The following is a 23465-nucleotide window of genomic DNA, read 5'->3' as shown; positions in this document are numbered from 1 at the left end:
TGGTTTTTCTAAGAAATTTCTTGAATTCCAATCTAATCCTGCAGTTATCTCCGAAGAGAATTTTTTTGATGGAATAGGTTTTGTACTTTTTTGTCCTAATGATGTAATTATTTAATTATTTTCTAATTTATAATTAGCAGTAATATTTTCACTAAGTCTTCCTATGAATCCTTTGCAAATTAATAAATTATCTTTATCATTTTTCATTTGATATCCTTTACTCTTTATTCATATTTTAATGCCTTTATAATTTTTTTTTTGTTATTACTAAATAATTAGCATAAAATATGCTATTCTTCCTTTATTATTCATATCTAATTCTGTACTTCATAGTAATCTTTGTTCTATGTCTATGAATCTGCTATCATATAAATAGATTAATACTTGGGAAAATTGCAGCCAAGGTACCAAACCTTTCGTTTGTTAGCAAACTTTGCCCAAACCTTTAGTTTGTGCCACCGGAGGTAACAAACCTTTCAAAAATATGCACCGGAGGTTCAAATGGACGAAAATCGTCCGTTTGACCGTTAGTTGACCAAGAAAAGTAAATTTTGACCTATTTTGACTAAATTGGAAAGGGTAAAATGGTAATTTGATAATTATCATATTAAATAAATTGAAAAAAAAAAATCAAAAAAATAAAGAAAAAATTAAGAAAATTAAGAAAATGGTTGTCTTCTTCACCCCCACCCACTCCACCCTCACCCCTAAACTAGCCACTAGCAGGTCCAACAATGTAAGAAAACCATTTTCTTACAAGAAACCTATATTGAAAGTTGATTCCATTACCCAAATTTCATTATACTTTTTGTCAGTGAAAATGGTCCAAATTCCAAATTAGCCCAAATCTCTTCCCTCATCCTCCCCAGATTTCTGCAGATAGTGAGCCATTGGATCCAATTGGAAAAAAACAAACACCATAGCCGATTTCTTTCTTACTAAACCCAAACCAAAGACTGTCGCCACCGATTAGCGGATTTATTTCCTGACGTCGTCTAGGCTCCTTCCAGCATTTGAGGACTGAGGTAAATAGAGTTTTTTATTTTATTTTTATGTTTATTTGAGGACTGAGCTAACTGGGCAGGAGCCAGTGGGGTGGGGTGCGATGGGGTGGGGAGGTTGAAGAAGAAGGCGGCTGTTTAATTTCTGTTTTTTGTTTTGGATGGGGTGGGGTAGGGTGCGTGCGGGTGGGGGTGGGATGGGTGAAGAAGAAGATGAATAGTAATTTTTTTTAATGTTTTAGTTATTTATTTTAATTATTTTATTATAGAGTTAAGTAACTTTTAAAAGTAAATTTTGACCTATTTTGACTAAATTGGAAAGGGTAAAATGGTAATTTGATAATTATCATATTAAATAAATTGAAAAAAAAAAATCAAAAAAATAAAGAAAAAATTAAGAAAATTAAGAAAATGGTTGTCTTCTTCACCCCCACCCACTCCACCCTCACCCCTAAACTAGCCACTAGCAGGTCCAACAATGTAAGAAAACCATTTTCTTACAAGAAACATATATTGAAAGTTGATTCCACTACCCAAATTTCATTATACTTTTTGTCAGTGAAAATGGTCCAAATTCCAAATTAGCCCAAATCTCTTCCCTCATCCTCCCCAGATTTCTGCAGATAGTGAGCCATTGGATCCAATTGGAAAAAAACAAACACCATAGCCGATTTCTTTCTTACTAAACCCAAACCAAAGACTGTCGCCACCGATTAGCGGATTTATTTCCTGACGTCGTCTAGGCTCCTTCCAGCATTTGAGGACTGAGGTAAATAGAGTTTTTTATTTTATTTTTATGTTTATTTGAGGACTGAGCTAACTGGGCAGGAGCCAGTGGGGTGGGGTGCGATGGGGTGGGGAGGTTGAAGAAGAAGGCGGCTGTTTAATTTCTGTTTTTTGTTTTGGATGGGGTAGGATAGGGTGTGTGCGGGTGGGGGTGGGATGGGTGAAGAAGAAGATGAATAGTAATTTTTTTTAATGATTTAGTTATTTATTTTAATTATTTTATTATAGGGTTAAGTAACTTTTACCTTTTTACCCTTTCCAATTTAGTCAAAATATGTCAAAATTTACTTTTCTTGGTCAACTAACGGTCAAGCGGACGGTTTCCGTCCATTTGAACCTCCGGTGCATATTTTTGAAAGGTTTGGTACCTTCGGTGGCACAAACTAAAGGTTTGGGCAAAGTCTGCTAATAAACGAAAGGTTTGGTACCTTGGCTGCAATTTTCCCTTAATACTTTTAACTCCTAAATTTTCTCTATGAAGTCATCTTACTCCTATTATTATCAGTTCTAAATGAGTCTGTTGAAAATTTTTATTAACAATTTCTTTATAAGATTCTTTTTTTTATTAAATATAAGGATATAAATTGATCTTCATGCGTACAAGAAACATATCATTCACCATAATGTTGATATATTAAAGATTTGCTAAACATATTTCCTTTTTTATATAAGTCTAAAACTTTTACTAATTTTAGTTTATTTTGTCTAAATGTTTCTATTTGTTCATCTATGTCTATTAGGGATTCTGATCTTGTTTCGAATTCCATTTTTTTACTTAATGTCCTTAGTAGGGGATTACCTATTAATATACTACTACTTGCTATATTTTACTTTCCTTTATCCATTACATATAAATCCACTTAATCTTCTAAAATTTACTAGGTTCTTTAGCTTTACTAAATCTATTTTTCTAGTTTATTTATTATATTATTTAAATATTGTCTATTATCTATTTTTTTCCTCTAATGCTTTAACTTTACTTTCCAATTTTTCTAAGTTACGATTAGTATCTATTTCCCATATATTATTAAGTTTTCTTTTTAATATTTCGGTATTTTGGTTTTAATATATTCTAAATTAGTTTCAAAAGTCTTTATATTTTTATTTATATTTTCTAACAAAATTTCTAATTTTTTTTTGTTTAAACTGTTCATTTCTATTTTTTCTCCTAAATTTACGAGTAAATCTACAAGATTGACGACGTGGCTGCAACTTTCCAATATTAAAAAGAAAACTACCAATACATATTTTGCCTAGAATTAAGCTAGTTGTGTACAATTAGTTTGATACTTTCGATGTGTCAAAATTCAAATCATTGATTTGAATAAGGATTGTTAAAATCAATGGTAAAACTATAAACTGTGTCAAAATATAAATAAAGTTATGAATCATGATTAAGTATGGCAAAACTCTTTTGGATAAGCCATTTTTCTTGACTACTATCAAGAAAAAAATCTTCCAGTGTTGAAATGTGACAATGTAGGAACTAGATGGTCCACCTCTGTGAACTCCATTTATTGTGCCATGTGAACGTTTCCCTAGAGACTGCTCTATGCCCAACATGATAACGGACTACAATGTCTCGCAAATTTACTTATTTTATCGAATATAAATTTTTAAACTTTTGTTACGTAAAAATCATTTTCATAGATAAACAACTTTTAAAAACAACAAGAGTATTTCATCTTGACTCATGAATAGGTTTTAGCTTTTTCAACTGGTCGAACCTATCCATAAAAATATGAGAGCAGTTAGACCCTTAGTAAGCCCCCGTTTGTTTCCCATTAATTACACATTAAAATGAAAAATATGATGGTTATCCATCACATCATATCACAATATTTGACTTTCTATCTTTTGTGTGGGATCCGTAACAATTATATTTTTCATTCTCATTTTTATATTAGTGTGTACCAACTGGGCCTAAGCTGAGTGAGAATAAACTAACATTTTTTTATATTTTATTTTCAAAATTAGTTTTAAAATAAATAAAATTTAACTTTTGTACATAGGTGGTCTTGGACCATAAACCTCTACACAAGTCCAAGTGGTGTGGTCTCAAGCCTTGGCAGCTAGGTGCACATTTATTTTTCTAGTTTCGAATCATCCGTATAGTATTAATTCACGTGTAGATGCTTAGTTACATGCTGAAAATATGATCCTCCACGAATTTACACAAATTGAGCAATTCAAACCATTTAAAAGCCCGTCCTAATTGAATGGTGCTAAAAAATATGTCATTTCGTATGTGAGTCTAGCCACATATTTTTTTTTTTTTTTTTTTTTTTAACAAGGTGTCCGGGCTTGCGTCCGACTAGATCCTTGTCCCTGAACCTCCGGCTCCTCAGCAGCTCAGGGAGGTAAATCGCAGGATGTGCCCTTGTTGGCTCCCAGGTTCCCACAACTCATTTGGACTCCTTCCGCAAAGAGAGCTCTCCTCACTGAGCGTTTGTTCACACCAATGACTTCCTCTCCATATGGCTCCCAGTGTTAACTCTAGGAATCGAACTCCCCACCCTTGCTTCCAGCGTCCCAGCGAAGTGATTGTTCCACCAACTCGAATGTGTCCTGGGGGGCTTCTAGCCACATATCTTCTTTACACAACTGGTGCGTCATCACAAATGACTAACATTGAAAAATTGTGTGACAAATTATTGGGCACTCACATAACATTATCTAGGAAATCTTGCTTTTGACATTATGTCCCGTTGTAATAATCTCAAGATCATATGAATCCACTTCGAAAGTGGAACACAACTTCAATTCACTTTGGCAATTTTATACTAATGTATCTTTTAATTTGAGGAATTTCCTTTATTTTTTCTTGCTTAACATAAATATATTTTGCCCTTTGATTTTGTGATTGTCATCAACAATGAAATGAATAATTTTTAAAGTGTGTGAGGTGTCACACTTTTTTATCCCTTGATTTTGATGACACTTAAAATAATTCATGTTACCAATTTTTACACCTCATATAATGCTAACATTAATGTATATGTGAAATGTACAAATAACATTTTCCTTTGAATAAATATTTTCCAAATAATTATTATAACAAGGATTGGTCAATAGAATTGGGATTCTGGTTGCACGATTCTGAATAAATTCGGGACTTCCTGAAAATTTGTAAAAATGCTAGGTTAATTCGAAAAATGCCAGGGCCCACCATTGTTATTTATCAGTTTCACTTTGGCCTTTACCATGTTCATTGACCCCACCATGTTGAATAATTGAATCCAACGACCACTAGACGACTTTCATATGTACCAGTCAATTTCACTTGCATTCATCTCTCTAGTCTCTTGCTTCCTATCTTACAAAAAAGATAACAATGGCTATGGTCGAAGCTTTTGTTGGTGCAATTGTCGATGGTTTGGTTGAGAAGCTGGCCTCCGGTGAGCTGCTGAAATTTCTGAATCGTGTCGGAATCGACGCCCAGCTGGAAGAATGGAAGACAACTTTGAAGAGTTTCCAGGCCGTGCATACTGATGCTGAAAACAAGCAAACAGCAAACGTAGCTGTGAAACAGTGGCTGAACGATCTGGAAAATTTGGCTTATGATCTTGAAGATTTAGTGGATGAGTTGAATACTGAAGCTTTGAAGCGCAAATTAAGGGCAAATAAAGGCAGAATCGGTTTGATAAAAAGGATGAAATTATGGTGCGATGATATCATGCTTGATGGCACGTTTGATTCTAAGCTAAGAGTGTTTAGTGGCCGGTTGAAAGCTCTATCCAAACAGAAAAAAATGCTCAGTTTGGAGAAGAATGTGAAGAAGGGGCGTTATGAAAGATTGCCAACAACGTCGCTTGTCGTAGAATCCGAAGTTTATGGAAGAGAGGAAGACAGAGAGAAAATACTCGAAATCTTATTGGGTGTTGAATCAAATGGTAGTCCAATATCTGTGATTCCAATTGTGGGCATGGGAGGTGTCGGCAAAACAACTCTTGTCCAACTTGTGTATAATGATGAAAGATTGAAGGACAAGTTTGATCTGAAGGCATGGGCCTGTGTTTCCCAGGAATTTGATGCTATAAAATTAACGAAAAACATTCTGGAAGCAGTTTCTTCTGGTGGAATGTGTGATTCTGAAAATTTTGACATGCTTCAGGTCAAACTCAAGGAAAGACTTTCAAACAAGAAGTTTCTATTAGTTTTGGATGATATTTGGCATGAAAAATATGGAGATTGGGACACTCTACGCCGCCCTTTTCTTGCTGGAAAACCTGGAAGCAAAATCATCATTACAACTCGGCAAGAAAGAGTGGCCAAAATCATGTCTGAAATTCCAGCATACCATTTGAGCCTGTTATCAGATGGCGATGCTTTATCATTGTTAGGTCAACATGCATTTAGAGCTAAAACTTTTGACGGTCATTCAGATTTATTAGAGATTGGTAAGTCTGTGGTAAGAATATGTAAGAACTTGCCCCTGGCAGTGAAGGCTCTTGGGGGGCTTCTTCGCATGGCAGATGGTCCTGAAGAATGGAAGGAGGTGTTGAAAAGTGAGATCTGGATGGATGAAGAAAAGAGTGAAATTCTTCCTGCTCTAAAACTGAGTTATCACTATCTTCCTCCGGAATTGAAAAGATGCTTTGCTTACTGTGCTCTCTTTCCTAAGGACTATGTGTTTGAAAAATTCCATCTAGTGCAATTTTGGATGGCGGAAGGTCTTGTGCAGGAATCAAAGAAAAATATGTTAATTGAGGAAGTAGGCAGTCAATATTTTGATGAACTGTTGGCTAGATCATTCTTCCAACAATCAGGTGACAATCCATCATGCTTTGTGATGCACGACCTCTATAATGATCTAGCTATGTCTGTTGCTGGTGATAAATGTTTAAGGATGGATGATGCGCTGAAGGAAAGTCTTCCAAGTGAGATTTCTGAAAAGGTTCGTCACTTGTCATTCATGAGCAGTAAGTTTGAAACTTACCCTAGATTTAATTTTCTCGATAAATTTCAAAAATTGAGAACTTTTTTGCCACTTCCCAATGAAATTAAGTATCCACGTTACATATCACAAGGAATTTTGCTTCAAATATTACCAAAGTTGCACTGCTTGAGACTGCTATCCTTGAATGGTTACGAGTTATATGAGTTGCCAGATTCTATTGGTGATTTAAAACATTTACGATACCTATCCCTTGCTCAAACTTCACTGAAGTGGTTGCCTGAATCTGTGGGGACGCTTATCAACTTACAAGCGATGATTCTACGAGGTTGTCGAAAACTTACCAAATTGCCCACAAGCATGGAAAATCTTATTAATCTTCGGCATCTGGACATTTCTGATACTGATGAATTACATGAGATGCCTCAAGGAATTGCTCAGCTAACAAGTTTGCGAACATTAACTAAGATGACTGCAAGTAAAACTGACGGAATGAGGTTAAAGGACTTGGGCAATCTATCATTTCTACATGGTCAAATTTCTATTGAGGAATTGCAAAATGTTGTGAATGTTCAAGAAGCATTGGATGCGAGGCTAATGGATAAGCCAGGCCTTAACAAAATAAGGTTGGAATGGAGCAAAGTCTTCGATGATTCCCGGAATAGATTTTTTGAATCGGATGTTCTTAATGCATTGAAGCACCACGAAAGCTTATCAACACTTGAAATTCAGTATTTCGAGGGTGGAAATTTCCCTAATTGGATTGGAGATTCAGCATTCTCTAATTTAGCGAAGATAAGCTTCGAATTTTGTAAAAAATGCACGACTTTGCCACCATTAGCGCAACTACCTTTGCTAAGAGACTTGAGTATTCGAGGCATTGATCAAGTAAAAGTGATTGGAGCTGAATTTTATGGAAATAGAGGCCGAGAATTACCTTTTCCATCGCTCATTAGTCTGACTTTTGAGGACATGTCTAATTGGGAGGAATGGCTTGGAGTAGGAGGTGTTATTGAACTTCCTAAGCTACGCACATTGAATATGAGTCGTTGTTCAAAATTGGTCAGTCTTCCAAATCTTTTACTGCCATCCCTACGTGAATTAAGGGCTACAGAGTGTAAAGAGGTAGTCCTAAATCATATGCAGAATTTGGAATCTTTAATCAAAATAGTATTGAAGGAGATTTTTGGATTAACTTCAATTATCAAAGCATTTGTACAGTTTCCTTTTACACTCAAAAGTCTTTCAGTTGATAAATGTAACGACCTTGTGACTCTATGGCCAAGTAATAACACTGCACGAAACCTAGTCAACCTACGAGAGGTGTATATTGAAAATTGTCCAAAGCTATTTTCCCTTCAAGAGATTGATGTTCTTCGTGATCTTAGGAGTCTTGAGATAAGAGAGTGTGGAGCTCTGGAGTTGTTGCCTAATAAAGTATCTTGTCTTGAGTGGTTGAAAATTCAAAATTGTCCATCATTAAAGACGATGATGAAGCTACAGGATTGCAGCACTTCGCTCTATTATCTGAGTATTGATAGTTGGGTGAATTCGACAAATTTACTAGGCTCTGGCTCCAATTACCCATATCTCACTTTCCTAATCATAGATAATTGTGATGGTCTAGAGTTGTTTCCCCATGGATTCCTGCCCACACCAAATTTAAGAAATCTAAGTATTTTTGATTGTAAACATCTCAAGTCTTTACCCGATCGGATGGAACTACTTACATCTCTTTCGTCCATGGTGGTGGTTAATTGTGCTTCGTTAATGGAACTCTTCCCCCAAGAGAGTATTCCCCCTAATCTATCTGAGCTGCATGCCACATATTGCGGGAACCTAAAGCCCCTGAGGGAGTGGGGCCTGCACAAACTCACCTCTCTTAATTACTTCGGATTTGGTGGACGTCCGGGGCTGGAATCCTTCACTAACAATGCTGACGAAGAGCACTGTGTGCTTCCCCCGTCTCTAATTAAGATGTGGTTGACTGACCTGCCGGATCTGGAAACCTTATCAAAGGGCTTCCAGAACCTCACCTCTCTTCAACGATTAGATATCTACGGATGTCCAAAGCTTGGGGCATTGCCTATGGAAGACCAGCTTCGAAAGCTTTCGCGCCTTCGCATTGAAAACTGCCCACTTATTAAGAAACGGTGTTTGAAGCCCAAAGGAGACTACTGGCCCATCATTAAAGACATTCCCGACGTGAAAATTGATCGACTTTCCATCCACGATCCATGTCCCTGAATTCAGTTACACGAGGTAACAGATTTAATTTGATACCTATGAATCTCAACATCATTTCATGCAGAACACTTTTCGACATATCTGTCAATTTTGTTTTCAAATCAGAATGTGAATTTTCTGCAACAGATAGTGAATCTACACTTCTGCAGTAGCTATTCAAGTGTTCATGCTACTCTGTATCTTATATTTATGCATCTGCTCTGCAGTATAAATCAATATCAGAGCCGATGTACAAATCAAGTAATTGATCGGCTATGGCGCTAAAATCAGCCTCTCTTTGTATTAACAGTAAAGTTCTATCAAGTAGATAAAATCTGAGGGATAGTTGTTTGTCCAATGTGGTTAAATTATTAATATTTTGCTTCGTTCTGCTTTAGCAAACTGGAAATGCATTGATTCGACTTACTATTTGTTTATGCATTTTTAGATTGGAAGTTCCTACACCATTTGAATGGAACAAATAAAAATGGCATCGTTTTGGTGTAGGGATTTTCTGATACTGGTAAGAACAAAAGCTGGAATGAAGGCGTCTCTTCTTCAAGTAAGTTTTTTTCTTCGATTTACTTTCATTTGCACTTAAGTGTTTGTATAAATGCCTCAGTGAAATTATATGGCAGGATCTGTAACCGAACCTATGTTCAGATGTGAACATTTTCTTGCCTTATTTATTTCATGATTTTAGTAATATTTTCTGATTAAATCTCAGAATGAACATTTCCTTTTGGGGTTCCCTTCTGTAACGGACAAAAAATCTGTTTAGTCTGTGAAAATTGTCTTGACTGGCCAACAATCCTTTCTCATGTGATTTTGGTGTGGTTTAAGGTACGAGGTACCATGTTTTAGAATTGCTATTTTATAAATTTTCTTGATTTTATAGAATAATCTCCTCCGATTGTGTATTATATATCTATTTGTCTGAATGTTAGCTCACTAATATAGTTTTTGACTGTAGACAGTTATCAGTAATTTGGACTCTCACCTCCAACTTTAAAGCAGCCAACTTCGTAATGTATTTCTTGATTGTAAAACAGAATATTGATTTTTCACAATGTTCCCCCCCGCCCCCTTTTATTCAATTTCCTTTTAATTTGGGCTCTATTTTGACGTTCTTTGCTATGTACCTTGGGTTTTGGGATGATTTGAAGCTATAGGATTACAGCGACTTCATCCGTATGAATGGGACGTTTTAATCCAATATGAAGATTTGAATCATTGCTTCACAATTTCTTGCAATTAAATTAAGAAACTGATTGATTTTTTATGTGAATGTTTTTTAATTGAAAACTTTATTCCAATTTGGAAAGTTCTGTCATTGTAAGTTTGAAAACTTTATTCCAATTAGTTGGTATGCATTTTTTTTAATGTTACTAATTCATTCTAATTCATATGGATGCTATTCCTTTGTATGGGACTTTTTTGCTGGTTATGAATTTTGGCTTCTATGAGTTATCGCTTTTGGTGTTTATTAATTCATTTTTTTGTTTTTATCCTTGACTTTCTATAACATAATAAATTGTTGTACTAATTTGTCAAATTCAATTATTCAGTATTCTGTTTTTAAATTTAGTTGATCAAGTAGGTTATTTTTTTTTTTATCCTCATTTGGAATATATGTGCCCAGAATGTTGCTGTGATCATATTGCCTGTCAACAAGAACCATTTGAGTTGAGGATTATAAGATGTTAAGTTAAACCGAACACCCATGATCATATAAATAAAAAAAATAAAATAAAATGCAGCGTGCTTTTTAAAGGCAATATGTGCTGCCAATCATAAAAAAAAAAAAAAATCGAGCCGAATCGGGCCAGTAATGCCAAAACCAAAAAGCTCGGATTGAGCGTCGAATTTTTGATCGAGCTTTTGCTTGTTGATCAGGGCCAAAAAAGCCCGTGTTAATTTTACTCGAGCCGAGCCCGAGCCTAGAGTTTAGGCTAGTAAACCGGCTCAACTCGACTTGTTGACATCCTAAGACCAAACAAGATTATGTTGTATTAAGGGGAAAGAATAAAAATAAAAAATCATGTCTATTTTATTGTCTAGTCTTATTTGATATATTCAATATTGTGAATCTAACAAGACCTTACCGTTTTCATCTTTTTATTTCTCTAGGTATGCAGTTGTGACAGGGGCAAATAAAGGAATAGGGTTTGAGCTATGTAGGCAGTTGGCATGTAAAGGAGTCATTGTGGTTTTGACAGCCAGAGATGAGAAGAGAGGCAATGAAGCTCTAGAAAAGCTCAAAGGCTATGGTCTCTCAGAAAATGCTGTGTTTCATCAACTTGATGTAATGGATCCAACTAGTATTGCTTCCCTTGCCAATTTCATCAAAAACATTTATGGGAAGCTCGATATTTTGGTATGAATTTTTCTTCTTTTTTGAATGTTTTTTATTTTCTAAATTTTGTCTTTTTTTTTTTTTTTTTTTGCCCCATTAAATGACCATTTCTTTGTCAGATTGAGTACAGTGGTTTTTATTGATTTTTCGCTGATGAAAATACTTGAAATTAATTGGACATTTAGCCTCATATTTATTGCTAACTTTTCTGCAGTTTTTGTTGTTTTTTGCAGGCATTTCTATTTCGTTTTTGTTTATCACATTTTGTTTGATACTATAGTTATCTGTGATAAACTTTGCAATGGTGAAATTAGGCTTGCTGTGAGGAAGGCCAAGAAGGAAAAGAAAGCGAATGATCCAAACTGGCCAAAGAGATCTCCAAGTGCTTTCTTTGTTTTCATGTATGCACATTTGCATTTTTTTTTTTTTTTTGTTCTTATATATTACATTTTTTATGCCGTTTGGTAGACTACAACAATAATTTGGTAATCTATCTATGAGAAGCATAATGTTATACACAGTTTAGTTTGAACTGTGATATTGAATTAACTTTTGCTGAACTATTTTTATAGGCTGGAGGGGCTGATGAGTTCGAGGAGTCAAAGTCTGAGGTTAGCGGTGATGAGGACAATGAGAACAGTGGAGACGTAAGTTGAAATTAAGATATACAACTTTTTTGTACTTGAAACTTAGCTACTACGTTGACTTATTAGTTTGTTTTAATTAAAATTTAGGATGAAGACGATGAGTAAGCACCACCACAGAAAACTGGATTTTGGATTTAAGGTGAGACCCAACAATCAATCTTCCTCATTATTTGCATTTATGGCTTCAAATTGTGTAAAATGTTCAATTTAAAAGGGAGTTAATTGGATTGGTAGATTTCATGAAGAATTATCGTGTAAAATTTGGCTTCAGGTGAATTTTACTGAAATTAATTGAAAGTAATTATCAATAATACGATTTTCCTCATTTTCTTTTATTTGTTAAAGTTGCTAATGCGTTTGTTATTCCTTTCAGCGAGGGAACAAGCGTCTCTTTTTGGGCAAAAAAAGAAGAAGAGAGGAAACGCATTCCCTGGTTTTCATTATTGTTACACGACGTATTTAGAGGGAAGGAATGAAGGAAGAGGGGGTTGAGAGTTTGTAGACCACAAGCAAGAGATGGCAGACTACAATAAGAATTTGGTAATTCCATCTATGAAATACTTTATTACAATGCACTACATGCATCTCACATGCGAAGAACTGGTTAAATTCATATCTTGTTAAATTTTAAAGCTTCTTCCTTTTGTGAAATAATTTAAATTAAAAATGTTAACAGAGAAAAACATTAATTTATTAATATCTTCAAAGCATCTCTTATGGTGCAGGTAGATTTAATTTTTCTATAGACATTAAATGTATGACTTTGGTGGGGATGATGTTATTATTCTACAGGCTTTCATCTGGTCGTCCATTCCCAATACAATTGCGAGACTTGATTTGGTTAGAGACTCGTAGCTAATTCATCTACCAGGTCAAGAAAGTTATTAATTGGGTTAGTCGCTGTAAGCTTGTGGGCCAACCACCTATATGCATGCCTGCTTTGCATATATTTTGTTGCAAGTTCCGATCCACGTCAGTTGATGACGTGTTGTTTCCACCAAATTTGACTCGTAAACAGTTTCTGTTATTACAAGAGTTAGAGAAAGAGGCCAATTCAAACCATCATTTGGTGACACTGTTTAAGAGCAATCAAGGAACCAATTTTTGTTGAGTGAAGCAAATGCTATGCTGAAGCAAACAAAAGATAATAACAATTGAGGATGATCAAGTTCACATTTCACTTTTTGTCTTTTCATCCCTATCTCTTTTAGAGTAAAGATCATTTGTAGCATTACGTGGCTACCAAACATTTCGAATACTCAAGGGAACATTGTAGATGTAATTACAAATTCTGCATTATGTAATAAGAGGAATTTTCTTTTTTATTCTAAATAGATTATCAGGTAGGCTGTCATTATTTGCAGAAGTAATAGGCTCTTTATTGTGATGTGCTGTCGCACATGTCAATGTATGTGCACGTGTCTATATATATATATATATATATATATATATATATATTTGTGAAAGACGTGATACTTAAAAATGAGTAATGTTATTTATAAGCGGTCTTTATCTATAAGAGTCTGTAGAAGTAAGGTAACTATCACATTTTCTTATAAATGTGGAATAATGATATTTGTAAGCTGTGCACTGCAAACAACAATCTATGCTTACCTATTAGCAATTTAGCATTCTATGTAGAAGTATTGTAACCGCCACATTTTCTTATATGTTTAGGGTAATGATATTTGTAAGCATCGTACTGGAAAGAACAATCTACATGATAGTGAGATATCTATCTCATTCTCCTATGAAATTGAGTTTGTTTTAGTTTATTGAAGAATGTGGTAGTGACCCCATGGTTACATCATATGTTGGTCATAAGTACTACTGTCATAAACTTAGCATGCATTTTAATTTATCGAAGAATGTTGCAATAATCTACTGTCACATGGACGGTTGATGGATAAGTACTGCTTACAAAGAGTATTATTCCTTAAAAAGGGAAATTTACTTGGAATATGAAGCCAAGTGGACAAAAAGCAGAACTTGCTAAAGAAATTTCATTCTAGCAAATATGATTCCCCTTGATAGACCACATGAAAAATCAAAATTGAGGAACATTCTAACAATATCCCACAAGCAGAAGGAACACAGTCAAAATAAAATTCCTAAGCATTTTTCCCAAGTAAACTTATCGAATAAAGACCCTGTTAAAAATAGCATTTCAAAAATCCATTGAGTCACCATCATCCACCCAAAGATGAGAAATCCAAACTCTAGGCCCAAAAATTCGTCATAAAAAATACGACATTTCTTTTTAACGCAATGAAGAATGTGCAATGTTTTGATAGTTATTAGCATATGTTGTAGTAAGATCTCAAACATTTCTTATTCTTCCATAAACATTGGGTGGCAAAATAGAGACCGAAGGAATCCCATTTTCATTCTAACAAATAAATCAATTTAAGTAGCATAGTCAATATCAGAGTTAGATCAGAGACTCAGCTCAATCATCTACCAGGTTGATAAAGTTGTTAATTGGGTCAGTCGCTATAAGCATGTGGGTGGATCACCTACATGACCCACTTTGTATATATTTTGTGGCAAGCTTCCAATCCACGTCAGTTGATGATGTGTTGTTTATATTAGATTTGATTTGTACGTAGTTTCTGTTATTAAAAGAGTTAATCGGAATAGGCCAAATCAAACTATCATTTAGTGACACATTTTTTAAGAACAATTCAGGAAACAATATTTGATAAGTGAAGTCAACGCTTTGCTGAAGAAAACAAAAAGAGAATGAATATTAAGGATGATCAAGATCATGTTTCACTTCTTGTCCTCCGATCCCTTACCGTTTGAGTAAGGATCATTTGGTACTATCAAGGGCAGATCTAGGATCATAGTTCAATGGGGGTGAGATAGAATTAAGAAACAATAAACAACAAACAAAAGAGAAGGCAAAAGCAACAATAGAAATTTGTCTCAACATTTTTCTTCAATAGAAATTTCCTCAATGCGTGACCTCAAAATTTTCTTCAATAAAAATTTGAGATACTTGTTTAAAATATCTCAACATATCTTCCTGCAAATCAAATGATACTTGCATAAAGAAAAGAGAAGGCAAAAGCACCAGCTTGCATAAACAAAGAGAAGACAAAATATCTCAACATATCTTTAATTTTGCACAACGTGACGTTTATAAATAAGATCCCCCAAAAAAAAAAAAAAAAAACACAGTTTTATGTAGAACAAATAACAAAAGAGAGGATAAATTTGGATGTTGGCATCTTGACAAGTTGCAATAATCAACTTGCCTTCGTATCTAGTTTTAAGGGTTGTACCGTCGACTAGAATTAGGAGTTGCATCGCATTTCAAAATCCTCAAATACATTGTCCAATGGCCATGAAGAAATACTTGAAGCGATTCTTGCCATCCGTCTCGATAAAAAATGTCGATCCAGGATTAGTTCTCTCTATGTTATAGCAATACCTGTCCAATTTAATATAACTATTCTTGATCGAACCCATTAAGTCTCCCAATGCACAATCCTTGACCTTCCAAACTTTTTGATAGCTCATGACCACCTTATGCTCTCGACAAACGTCGTTAATGATGTCTGAAAGTCTATAGATCGTTCGTGGGTCCTGAAACTTGTGCATTATTTGTCGATTAATGAACCATGATCTAGTCTGCCTGTGATAATTTCGACGAATTCAACTTCGTAGGTATGTTCTTGTACATACTTACGAATTACGAATAAAAAATTAGTGTCTATCTTCATTGCTTGCAAGCACCAATGGGAACTATCGTCAACGCAAATACTTGTCTATGTCGGCTTATTTGATTTTTTTCACTTTTAACTCAAAGTTGTATTTCAAAGCAATCCGATGAACACCTTTTTGCAAATCTTTTGTGGTTTCAAACAGTTGCTCGACATACAAATCTTCATCATAGCGTACTACACGTGAATAATTAGAGAATCGTGTATTTGTTCCAACTTGTGAGCTCTCTCGACTCATATCTCCGACAGGATAACGTAATCAAATCCTTATTTGTAAATTTATTTTCATTTTCATTGTCTCCAACCGTCAAGAGAATTCTGTGCATAATAATGAGATCACGGTGAGGAACTTCTGTCTCAGGAATAGGCACATCATCCTTACGAACTATCTCTACTGTGTCCCACAAATTATTCACATTACGATCCCCTCCATCGAAATCTTCATGTTCACTCTTGAGGTTATTCTTCTCCGCTAAAGTTACGAAGATAGGAATCATGCGATTCCGGTTCAATTCCATTAAAACCATCATTTTAGTTTCAGAAGTAACCATTGTAGGCCGAATTGAAATGGAAGCACGCTCGCTGAATAGAAATTCCAATTCGATATCGTACTGAGAGGGATCGATGCCAAGCATGTTCTGTAATTCATGGTACATCTCTGTATATAATGTACTCGATCTTATCACAATTGCAATAGCACCACATCTTTCGCTCGTCCATTTCCATACCCAACATTCATCCTCATTTATTTCAAATTTACCAAAGTAGCAAATCAAAACTGCAGTGGATCCCATATCTGCATAAGGAAAGCATAATTTGTTAAAAAATCATAATTATGGGAAAAAAGGAGGAAAGAAAACATTCTTTTGGCCGGTCGAGCTTGCGAAAAATAGCTGACCGGGCCGACTGGAAAAAGGTCGGTTGTTTCCAATCGGCTGGGTTGGCCAACGATGCCGACTGTTTCCAGCTGGCAGGATCGATTGTTTCCAGCTAGTCTGAACGGCCCTCGTTGACTGGGCTATTTTTAGATTGTTGTTCTTCAAATTTTGTCGAAATAATATTCATGTAGATGAATTTTTTTCCTCGTTTTTGCTTAAAAAAGTTATAGATCCGTGTAAGATTGTAAAAATTTATCTGCCTATGTCGAAATAAGATTTAAATATTTAAACAACACACTAGTTTAAAGAAAAAGAAATTAAAAATTTGTAAATATACTTACCGATTCCCTCTGACAGCTACAAATAATATTTTCTTGTTGAGCCTTTAATGAATTTATGAAATTTCAAGGTTAAGCAAATGAAAAATGAAATAATTTTTATCTGTATTGGAGTAAACATATAAAGAAATTGATTTCGTTTTGAAATTTAAAGTGGAAAGCATTTGGAATTCTTTTTAACGTAAAAGGATATTATTGCAATACCATATATTTGTAATTGTATAAAAATATAAGGATATTTTTTTCTTTTGCTCATTAAGAGGCCTTTTGGGGTGAATTGCCAATGGTTTTTTTGGTCAAAGTAGAAAGAGGCCCGCTAACATGGCCGTTTTGAAAAGTACCCCGTGAATTGGAATTGTAGCCTCGCAAGAACAATTGGAGGAAGGGGGAAGGGTTTGGGCTAATACACAATATTAAGACTTTGTTGGGTTTTCGACTTAAAAGTATCGGCTTGTAAAAAAATAAAATAAAAATCTAAAAGTCCAGTGGGGGCAACTACACCCATTGGACCCTTAATGGGTCTGCCTTGAGTAGTATTATGTGGCTGTCAACCATTTCAAACACTCCAAGGGACATTGTAGATGTAAATTTCTACATTAAATCAAGAAAACAATGTTTAGTCTTGCTTGCTCTTTTTTTCTTCCACCTCTAAAAGAAACATAGTCCATATCATAATTCACCCTTCATAATATAACCAATTATAGAAAAAAAAATAAAAATTTGTAGCTTGTTTAACCATGAACATACCTTTAAAAAAAAAAGGGGGAAAACACACACACACACACACACACACACAAAGTACGCCCCACTAGCTAAAACTAAGTAATGTGCAACTTTTAAAAACAAAACTAACTTGCAACGAACGAACTTCAAAGTAGAGGACAAGTTACCAGGAAACTACAAACAAGAAAATCCCCATTCCGAGATTGCTCCATTATTGACAAAGATTGAGAAAATATCACCTCCCATTCACTTCTCGAGAGTTCACTCTATATCCCATGCATCCATAGGTTTGGAGAAAATCTCCCTAGAATGCCATCTAGCTGAGGATGAATGACTGTTTTAATCACCATTTTGATCACTTCCTTGGGAACCTGTTGTTCCTAACTATTAAAAACTACTTATTCCTTCTACTTTATTAGGAGTGGCTGACACGGCCACCACATTGGAAAAGCTATTCTATTAGTTGCCAAATAAAGTGGCATTTCACGATCCTTTGGAGGACATTGTTCTAAGCTGGGCAAAATTCAAGTTTTCATCTCGTACCACTTTCAACAAAAGCTTTAAGAATATATCTCATTAGAGGCCGCCTCGTAGACTTCGGATTAAGGCAAGACCTAGCAACAAATGCCATTGCCCACATTTCCTAGAGAAGATCCTCGTCTATAATTAATGATGGCTCTAGTCTCCACAATGTTTGTGACTAGTTCTTTGTCATACATACTGATGTATGGAAGGGATGCTTCCAACCGCTTCTTTGCGGTGGCGTCAATCAACGAACTCATACCGAGCTTGGTCATAACAAGCTCAGGTAAATATGTTTCCGATGCAATAAACATCAAAAGCACTTGTTGCATTAGGCACCTAAGAAATTATTGATTCGAGTCAAAGTGAAAGAGCTTTCCACTTCAAGCTTATGATTTTGATGTCATGTGGCCAGAACTTATGTGTGCTTATACTCATCTTTCCATTTCAAAAGCAAGTCATTTGGCTCCAAATATCAACTAGTGTCATTTGACCTAGGGTAATATATGTTTGAAACATGACAATTAATAATAATTATATAATTGGACATTCAAGTTTAAGAAAGAAAAGTTCATTTGATTCGAAAAATTCACTCCAAAATTTGAAAAACATTAGCAACTCCTTATAAAAGGTGCATAATTAGAACTATTCTATGTGAGCACTCATAACGAGAAAGACTGGAATTTTAAGTCTAAGCAAAAAGGATATATTTGAACATTAATGAAGGGCTAGGTCAAAGTGTTCCAACACTCCTGCTAACTAAACTAACACTTACTGCCTTCCTTTATGACAAACTGCACCCAGTCAAAGCATTCTTTTTCTTAATATTAAGGGAACTTTCGGGAGAGTTCTGGGAACTGATGCTCAACACATAATAGATAAAATTGTTGGAAAAATTATTAATTTGTCACGTGGACATATATAATTAATTGTGTATAAATGATAGTGGAAATTAGACCTATACAGGTGTTTAAAGATCAGATTTCAAAAATAAGGTCTAAAGTATACTTATTCAAAAATCAGGTTTTTAATATACTCTTACCCCATCCCATTCATTGAATTAAAATTTAAAACCCTAATTAATTTCTCCCTCTTCATCCTCTCTTCTCCCCGTCATCTCTCTGCCGTCTCCAGATCAGTGGAGCTCATCACTACCACCGTCACCGGATCACAGTGGATACAGCCAGTGGTGCTTTCCCTCTTCTTCCCCTCTCTCTGATTAATTAACACCTAAATGTGATAAGTACCATTATATTGTGATTTAGGTTGCATTTAGATGATCATGTCATAAAATAGAAGAAAAGAGTGAAAAATGACTTAAATGGAAGAAATTGAAAGTTTAGGGATCAAGTTGCAAATAATTCCTAGATGAGACGAGCAATAAAATAAAGATTCAAGAGTGTTAGAGGTCAAGTGGATAAGCAAAGAAGTCAAAGGGATGAAATACAATCAAAGTATAATCATACATCAATTTTCGATCGAAAAAAGTTATACACCGGTTTTTAGCATTATGTTTGGACCCATTTTCGACATGGTATAAGATCGAATTGGAATATGACATCCAAGCAAGGTTGTAATCCTTTAAGTTATCTTTCTAATGCATCTTGAATCACCTCAATCGGATATCGGAAGAGAAAATTATGATCAAAATACTAAAAGCTGTCCGGTGGAGAAAATTGCAAAACCATGCGGTCGCACAACCTATTTCAGCGACTTCAAGATGTTTTTTTGACATAACCATGCGGTAGCATGGAAATATACCATGCAGTTGCATGGTGAATCCGAGACGTGATTTTTTTTTGTTTCCTTATTCCATCCAACAACTTGTAGAAACAAATCCTTTCACCTTATAAAAACTCAAAACTCGTCCAAAAATAGACAGAAGAGACATCATAGACTTTTCTTTCTTTTTGCTTAAGGATTATTGATGTATTGTTAAACTTCATCTCTTGGTCGAAGGATATTGAAGCCTAGGAATTATTCAAACTGTGAGATCTAAATAAATTTCTTTGTTTTCGTTCATATTTTATGTATTGAGTATTCTTCCATGCATGATTTTATGGTTGTTGTATTTGAATTCTAAAAGGCCTATTAGATGTTCATGTACTTCGATCGACTGCTCGTTTAAAGAACAAATACGTAATTATTTGAAATCTTTGACATATGAAGCAACTAGAGTTTGATTAATCGCTACTTTAGAGGTTACTAAATTCTTGGGAGGATATTTGACTAGATTAAACATGATCGCTTGTGATTGTGTTGTTTAGTTTAATCGATTTCTCTAGAGTTTCTCATGCTATTATTAAATTAAATCTTAAGTGCCTTTCATGGGTTATTTGATAATAATGATTGATTGGATCGCTTGTTTTCGGGTTAATTACAACTAGGGAGAAATAGGAAATATAAATTCCATCCATCAATGTTAAAAATATGAATTGGTAATTAGTTATGAATCTATGATCAGTTCGGAATTCCTACGGTGGATATTGACCTAGACCAAGATTCGTTCTATTGATTTAATCCAATAGTGATTTCTTGAGCAAAGCGATTGGTGGCGGTGTTCTTTTTTGTTATTGTTTTGTTGTTAGTTGTGGGTGGTTTGATTGTTTTAAGTTTTGCAAATGGTTGTTTTTAGTGGTGGTTGTGGACCTGTGGTGGTGAAGTGGTAGTGGACCAGTAATGTTGGGGGTTGTTTAGTGGTGGTGTTGTGATGGTAGTATTGCAAGTTGTTAACGGTGGGTAGCAAAAAGGCAGTGGTGGTACTGGTGCTGATAGTTGTGCGTTTCAGTTGGAGTTAGTGTTGGTGATGATGGTATGTGACCCGCTATTTGGTGTATGTGACCAAATTTTTTGTTATCTGCGACCAAGTATTTAACTGTGGTCAAAGTGACAGTAGTGATTGTATGTGACCTGCTATTTGGTGTATGTGACCAATTTTTTGGTTATCTGTGACCAATGATTTAACTGTCACCTAGAAATATGATAATATGTGACTAAAAAATAATTTGTGACCAAATAATTTGAAAATTTGTGACCGACAAGTAAATTGTGATCGATGAAATAATCTGTGATCAGTTAATTTGACAATACATGACGTTGTGACCTATAAGTACCATCTGTGATCATGAATTATACATTTGTGATCTTAATATATTAAAATAATAAAATATTATTAATTAATTAATAACAACCTAATTTCTACACTTTTAAACTTAGGATCTGAAATTTGAATTGATTATACTTAAAAGCTGAATTTTGAATTTTTCCCTAAATGATATCTTAAAGTTAAGCCCAAAATTGAAGTGATATAATAAGGAATTTAAGTTATTGGGCTTTGGGCATCTAAATAAAGTGCGGGTAGGATTATATGTGTGGAGACTAGATTCCTTTAGCATTGTATTTAATGATGGGCGAAATACATATGGAAACTATAATTGTGTCATCCCATCAACATATGAATACAAGAGAAAGCATATTGAAAATCCAAACACAATCAAGAATAGGCACTCTACAATCAAGAATCAAGATAAAGAAATTCAAAAATCAAGATTATAAAGCAAGAGGCCAAAATTAAGATCAAGAACTCAAAATAAAAGAGTCAATATTCAAGATTCAAGATTCGAAATCAAGATTCAATATTAAAGAATCATTCCCAATAAATTAATGTATGTTCCACATTTAATAATTTTTCTTGGTAATTTGATATGGAGGATTTTGGCAATAAAGTAATTAGGTTATCAAGTTTTGAGATTTAGACTTCCATAAAAATTCTAACAATTGGTATAAGAGTCAACTCCTTATAAACTAGTAAAATTCGAGAAAGTATTCTAGGAATCACAAACATCGGCAGTCAACAAGCCTACCCAAGATCTATATTTGGAGGGATGGAATTTTCTTCTTTGATTTCTCTGGAAAAAGAGCATATTTAGAATTATGGCCTTTTTTTTTTTTTTTCTTTTGATAGTAAACCAATGATCCTTACCCTATAGTCCCAGTGGAATCAGAGCCAACTTCATATAAACTATTAAAATTCAATAAAGTATTTTAGGAATGAAATTCTTATGTTGTGTTTTGCAATTCTTTAATTCTGGGATATGAATTTTTGTCCTAAATTTTGAATTTTAGATTTCTGGGTATCTTTCAAATTTGACGATTTTTGTACGATTATAATTGTAACTTGTATTTTGAGTATAATTTGGATTAAAGATAGTTGACTTGTAAAGGGTTTCGATTAAGATCTATGAAAAATGCTACTCAGTCAGGTGCAAAATCAGGCTCAAAAAAAGGAAGCCAAGGTGGCAACACCTCGGCCTTTAGATCTGAAAAAAAAGTAAGTGAAATCTGGGGCCGAGGTGGTAGATTTGAAAAAAAAAAGTAAGTGAAATCGAGGGTTGAGATGATGCCACCTCAGTCCATGTTTTTGACCTGGTTCAATAGCAAGGCTGTAAGATCTATTGCCTACAAAATTTGCATTGGTGATGTCGTGAGGTGTAAGGGAGATTTGTTGGAATTCCAATGCCAAATCATGTGTGCAAACACATATAAAATAGTTGAGAGGACTTTAATTGTTGTCAGGTTATTTGGAATTTAGAAAAGAAATATTGACTTCATGAACTTTATGATAAGGATAACAATTAAAGAAGTTAAAAATCAAGATCTACGGCTGCCATAAAAGCAGCCTTGTGGGCGTTGCAGCGTCCGTTTCCAGGCATCGTGATGCCCAAGTTCTGGCAGCTTCTTTTTTCTTTTTGTCGAAACAAAAATAAATAAATAATTAAAAGATAAGGATTTAGGACCAATCAATTTCAAATCTTGTTATTTAATGTTTCTTTCGGATTACTAATTTTTTAAAATAGATTAATTGAAACATGTTTACAAAGTAATCTCTCTTGTCTAAATTAATTTATTTGGAACCTTAGAAAGGTTGACTGTACGTAATTCATTCAATTATTAATCAGCCCAAAGGAAGGTCAATATTTAGCCGAGTTATTTGCACATATACGGTAATAATTATGCGACAATTATAATATTTTTTTTTTAATGTGAACATTGAGTCGATTCGAAGATAGACTTAATATTTGACATGGTTTATAGTCAATATTTAATTGCTACACCAAGAGTACAACTTACAAGTAGATATTTTGTCCAAAGACTAAATGTCAATGTTGCTACCGATCTCTTGTTATGAGACCCACCATTATTTGAACTTATTGATTGCTCAATATGGATTCCCATGTGAACTTATTAATTAGATTTAAATTCTCTATTTAGTTAATCCATCAACTTCTACAATATTTGCCAATATCAATTCAATTCCTGTCTTTGAACAAAAGTTTAAAGGCTGGAAAGAGAACGTTTGTATC

At 34.5% G+C, this 23465-nt stretch overlaps 2 protein-coding genes across 5 annotated transcripts; both read left to right on the top strand.

The window, feature by feature from the left end:
• The first annotated feature begins 5047 nt into the window (after positions 1–5047).
• LOC111393649 (putative disease resistance RPP13-like protein 1) lies at positions 5048–10202 on the top strand. Of its 4 annotated transcripts, none has more exons than XR_002702465.1 (3): positions 5048–8946; positions 9138–9219; positions 9418–10202. XR_002702465.1 is itself a non-coding variant. In XM_023019295.1 (2 exons), exon 1 carries the CDS (start codon positions 5122–5124, stop codon positions 8929–8931), a length of 3810 nt encoding a protein of 1269 aa, XP_022875063.1. In that variant the 5' UTR covers positions 5048–5121; the 3' UTR covers positions 8932–8946; positions 9359–10201. The 4 variants fall into 4 exon arrangements, 2 of the variants coding, with proteins under 2 accessions (XP_022875063.1, XP_022875062.1); XR_002702464.1 differs by lacking the exon at positions 9418–10202 and adding an exon at positions 9359–9388; XM_023019295.1 differs by lacking the exon at positions 9138–9219 and having other exon boundaries at positions 9359–10201.
• Positions 10203–11350: 1148 nt separating this feature from the next.
• LOC111393648 lies at positions 11351–13283 on the top strand. The gene is made up of 5 exons (XM_023019293.1): positions 11351–11667; positions 11839–11913; positions 12001–12052; positions 12287–12453; positions 12706–13283. The coding sequence occupies exons 1-4, from the start codon at positions 11420–11422 to the stop codon at positions 12374–12376; spliced, it is 465 nt and encodes a 154-aa protein (XP_022875061.1). The 5' UTR covers positions 11351–11419; the 3' UTR covers positions 12377–12453; positions 12706–13283.
• Positions 13284–23465: the final 10182 nt, after the last annotated feature.

The sequence above is a fragment of the Olea europaea genome, chromosome 4 (assembly GCF_002742605.1).
Source record: "Olea europaea var. sylvestris chromosome 4, O_europaea_v1, whole genome shotgun sequence".
NCBI lineage: Eukaryota > Viridiplantae > Streptophyta > Magnoliopsida > Lamiales > Oleaceae > Olea > Olea europaea.
The sequence above is the reverse complement of the archived record's forward strand: the minus strand, read 5'-3'. Positions and strand labels throughout refer to the sequence as shown.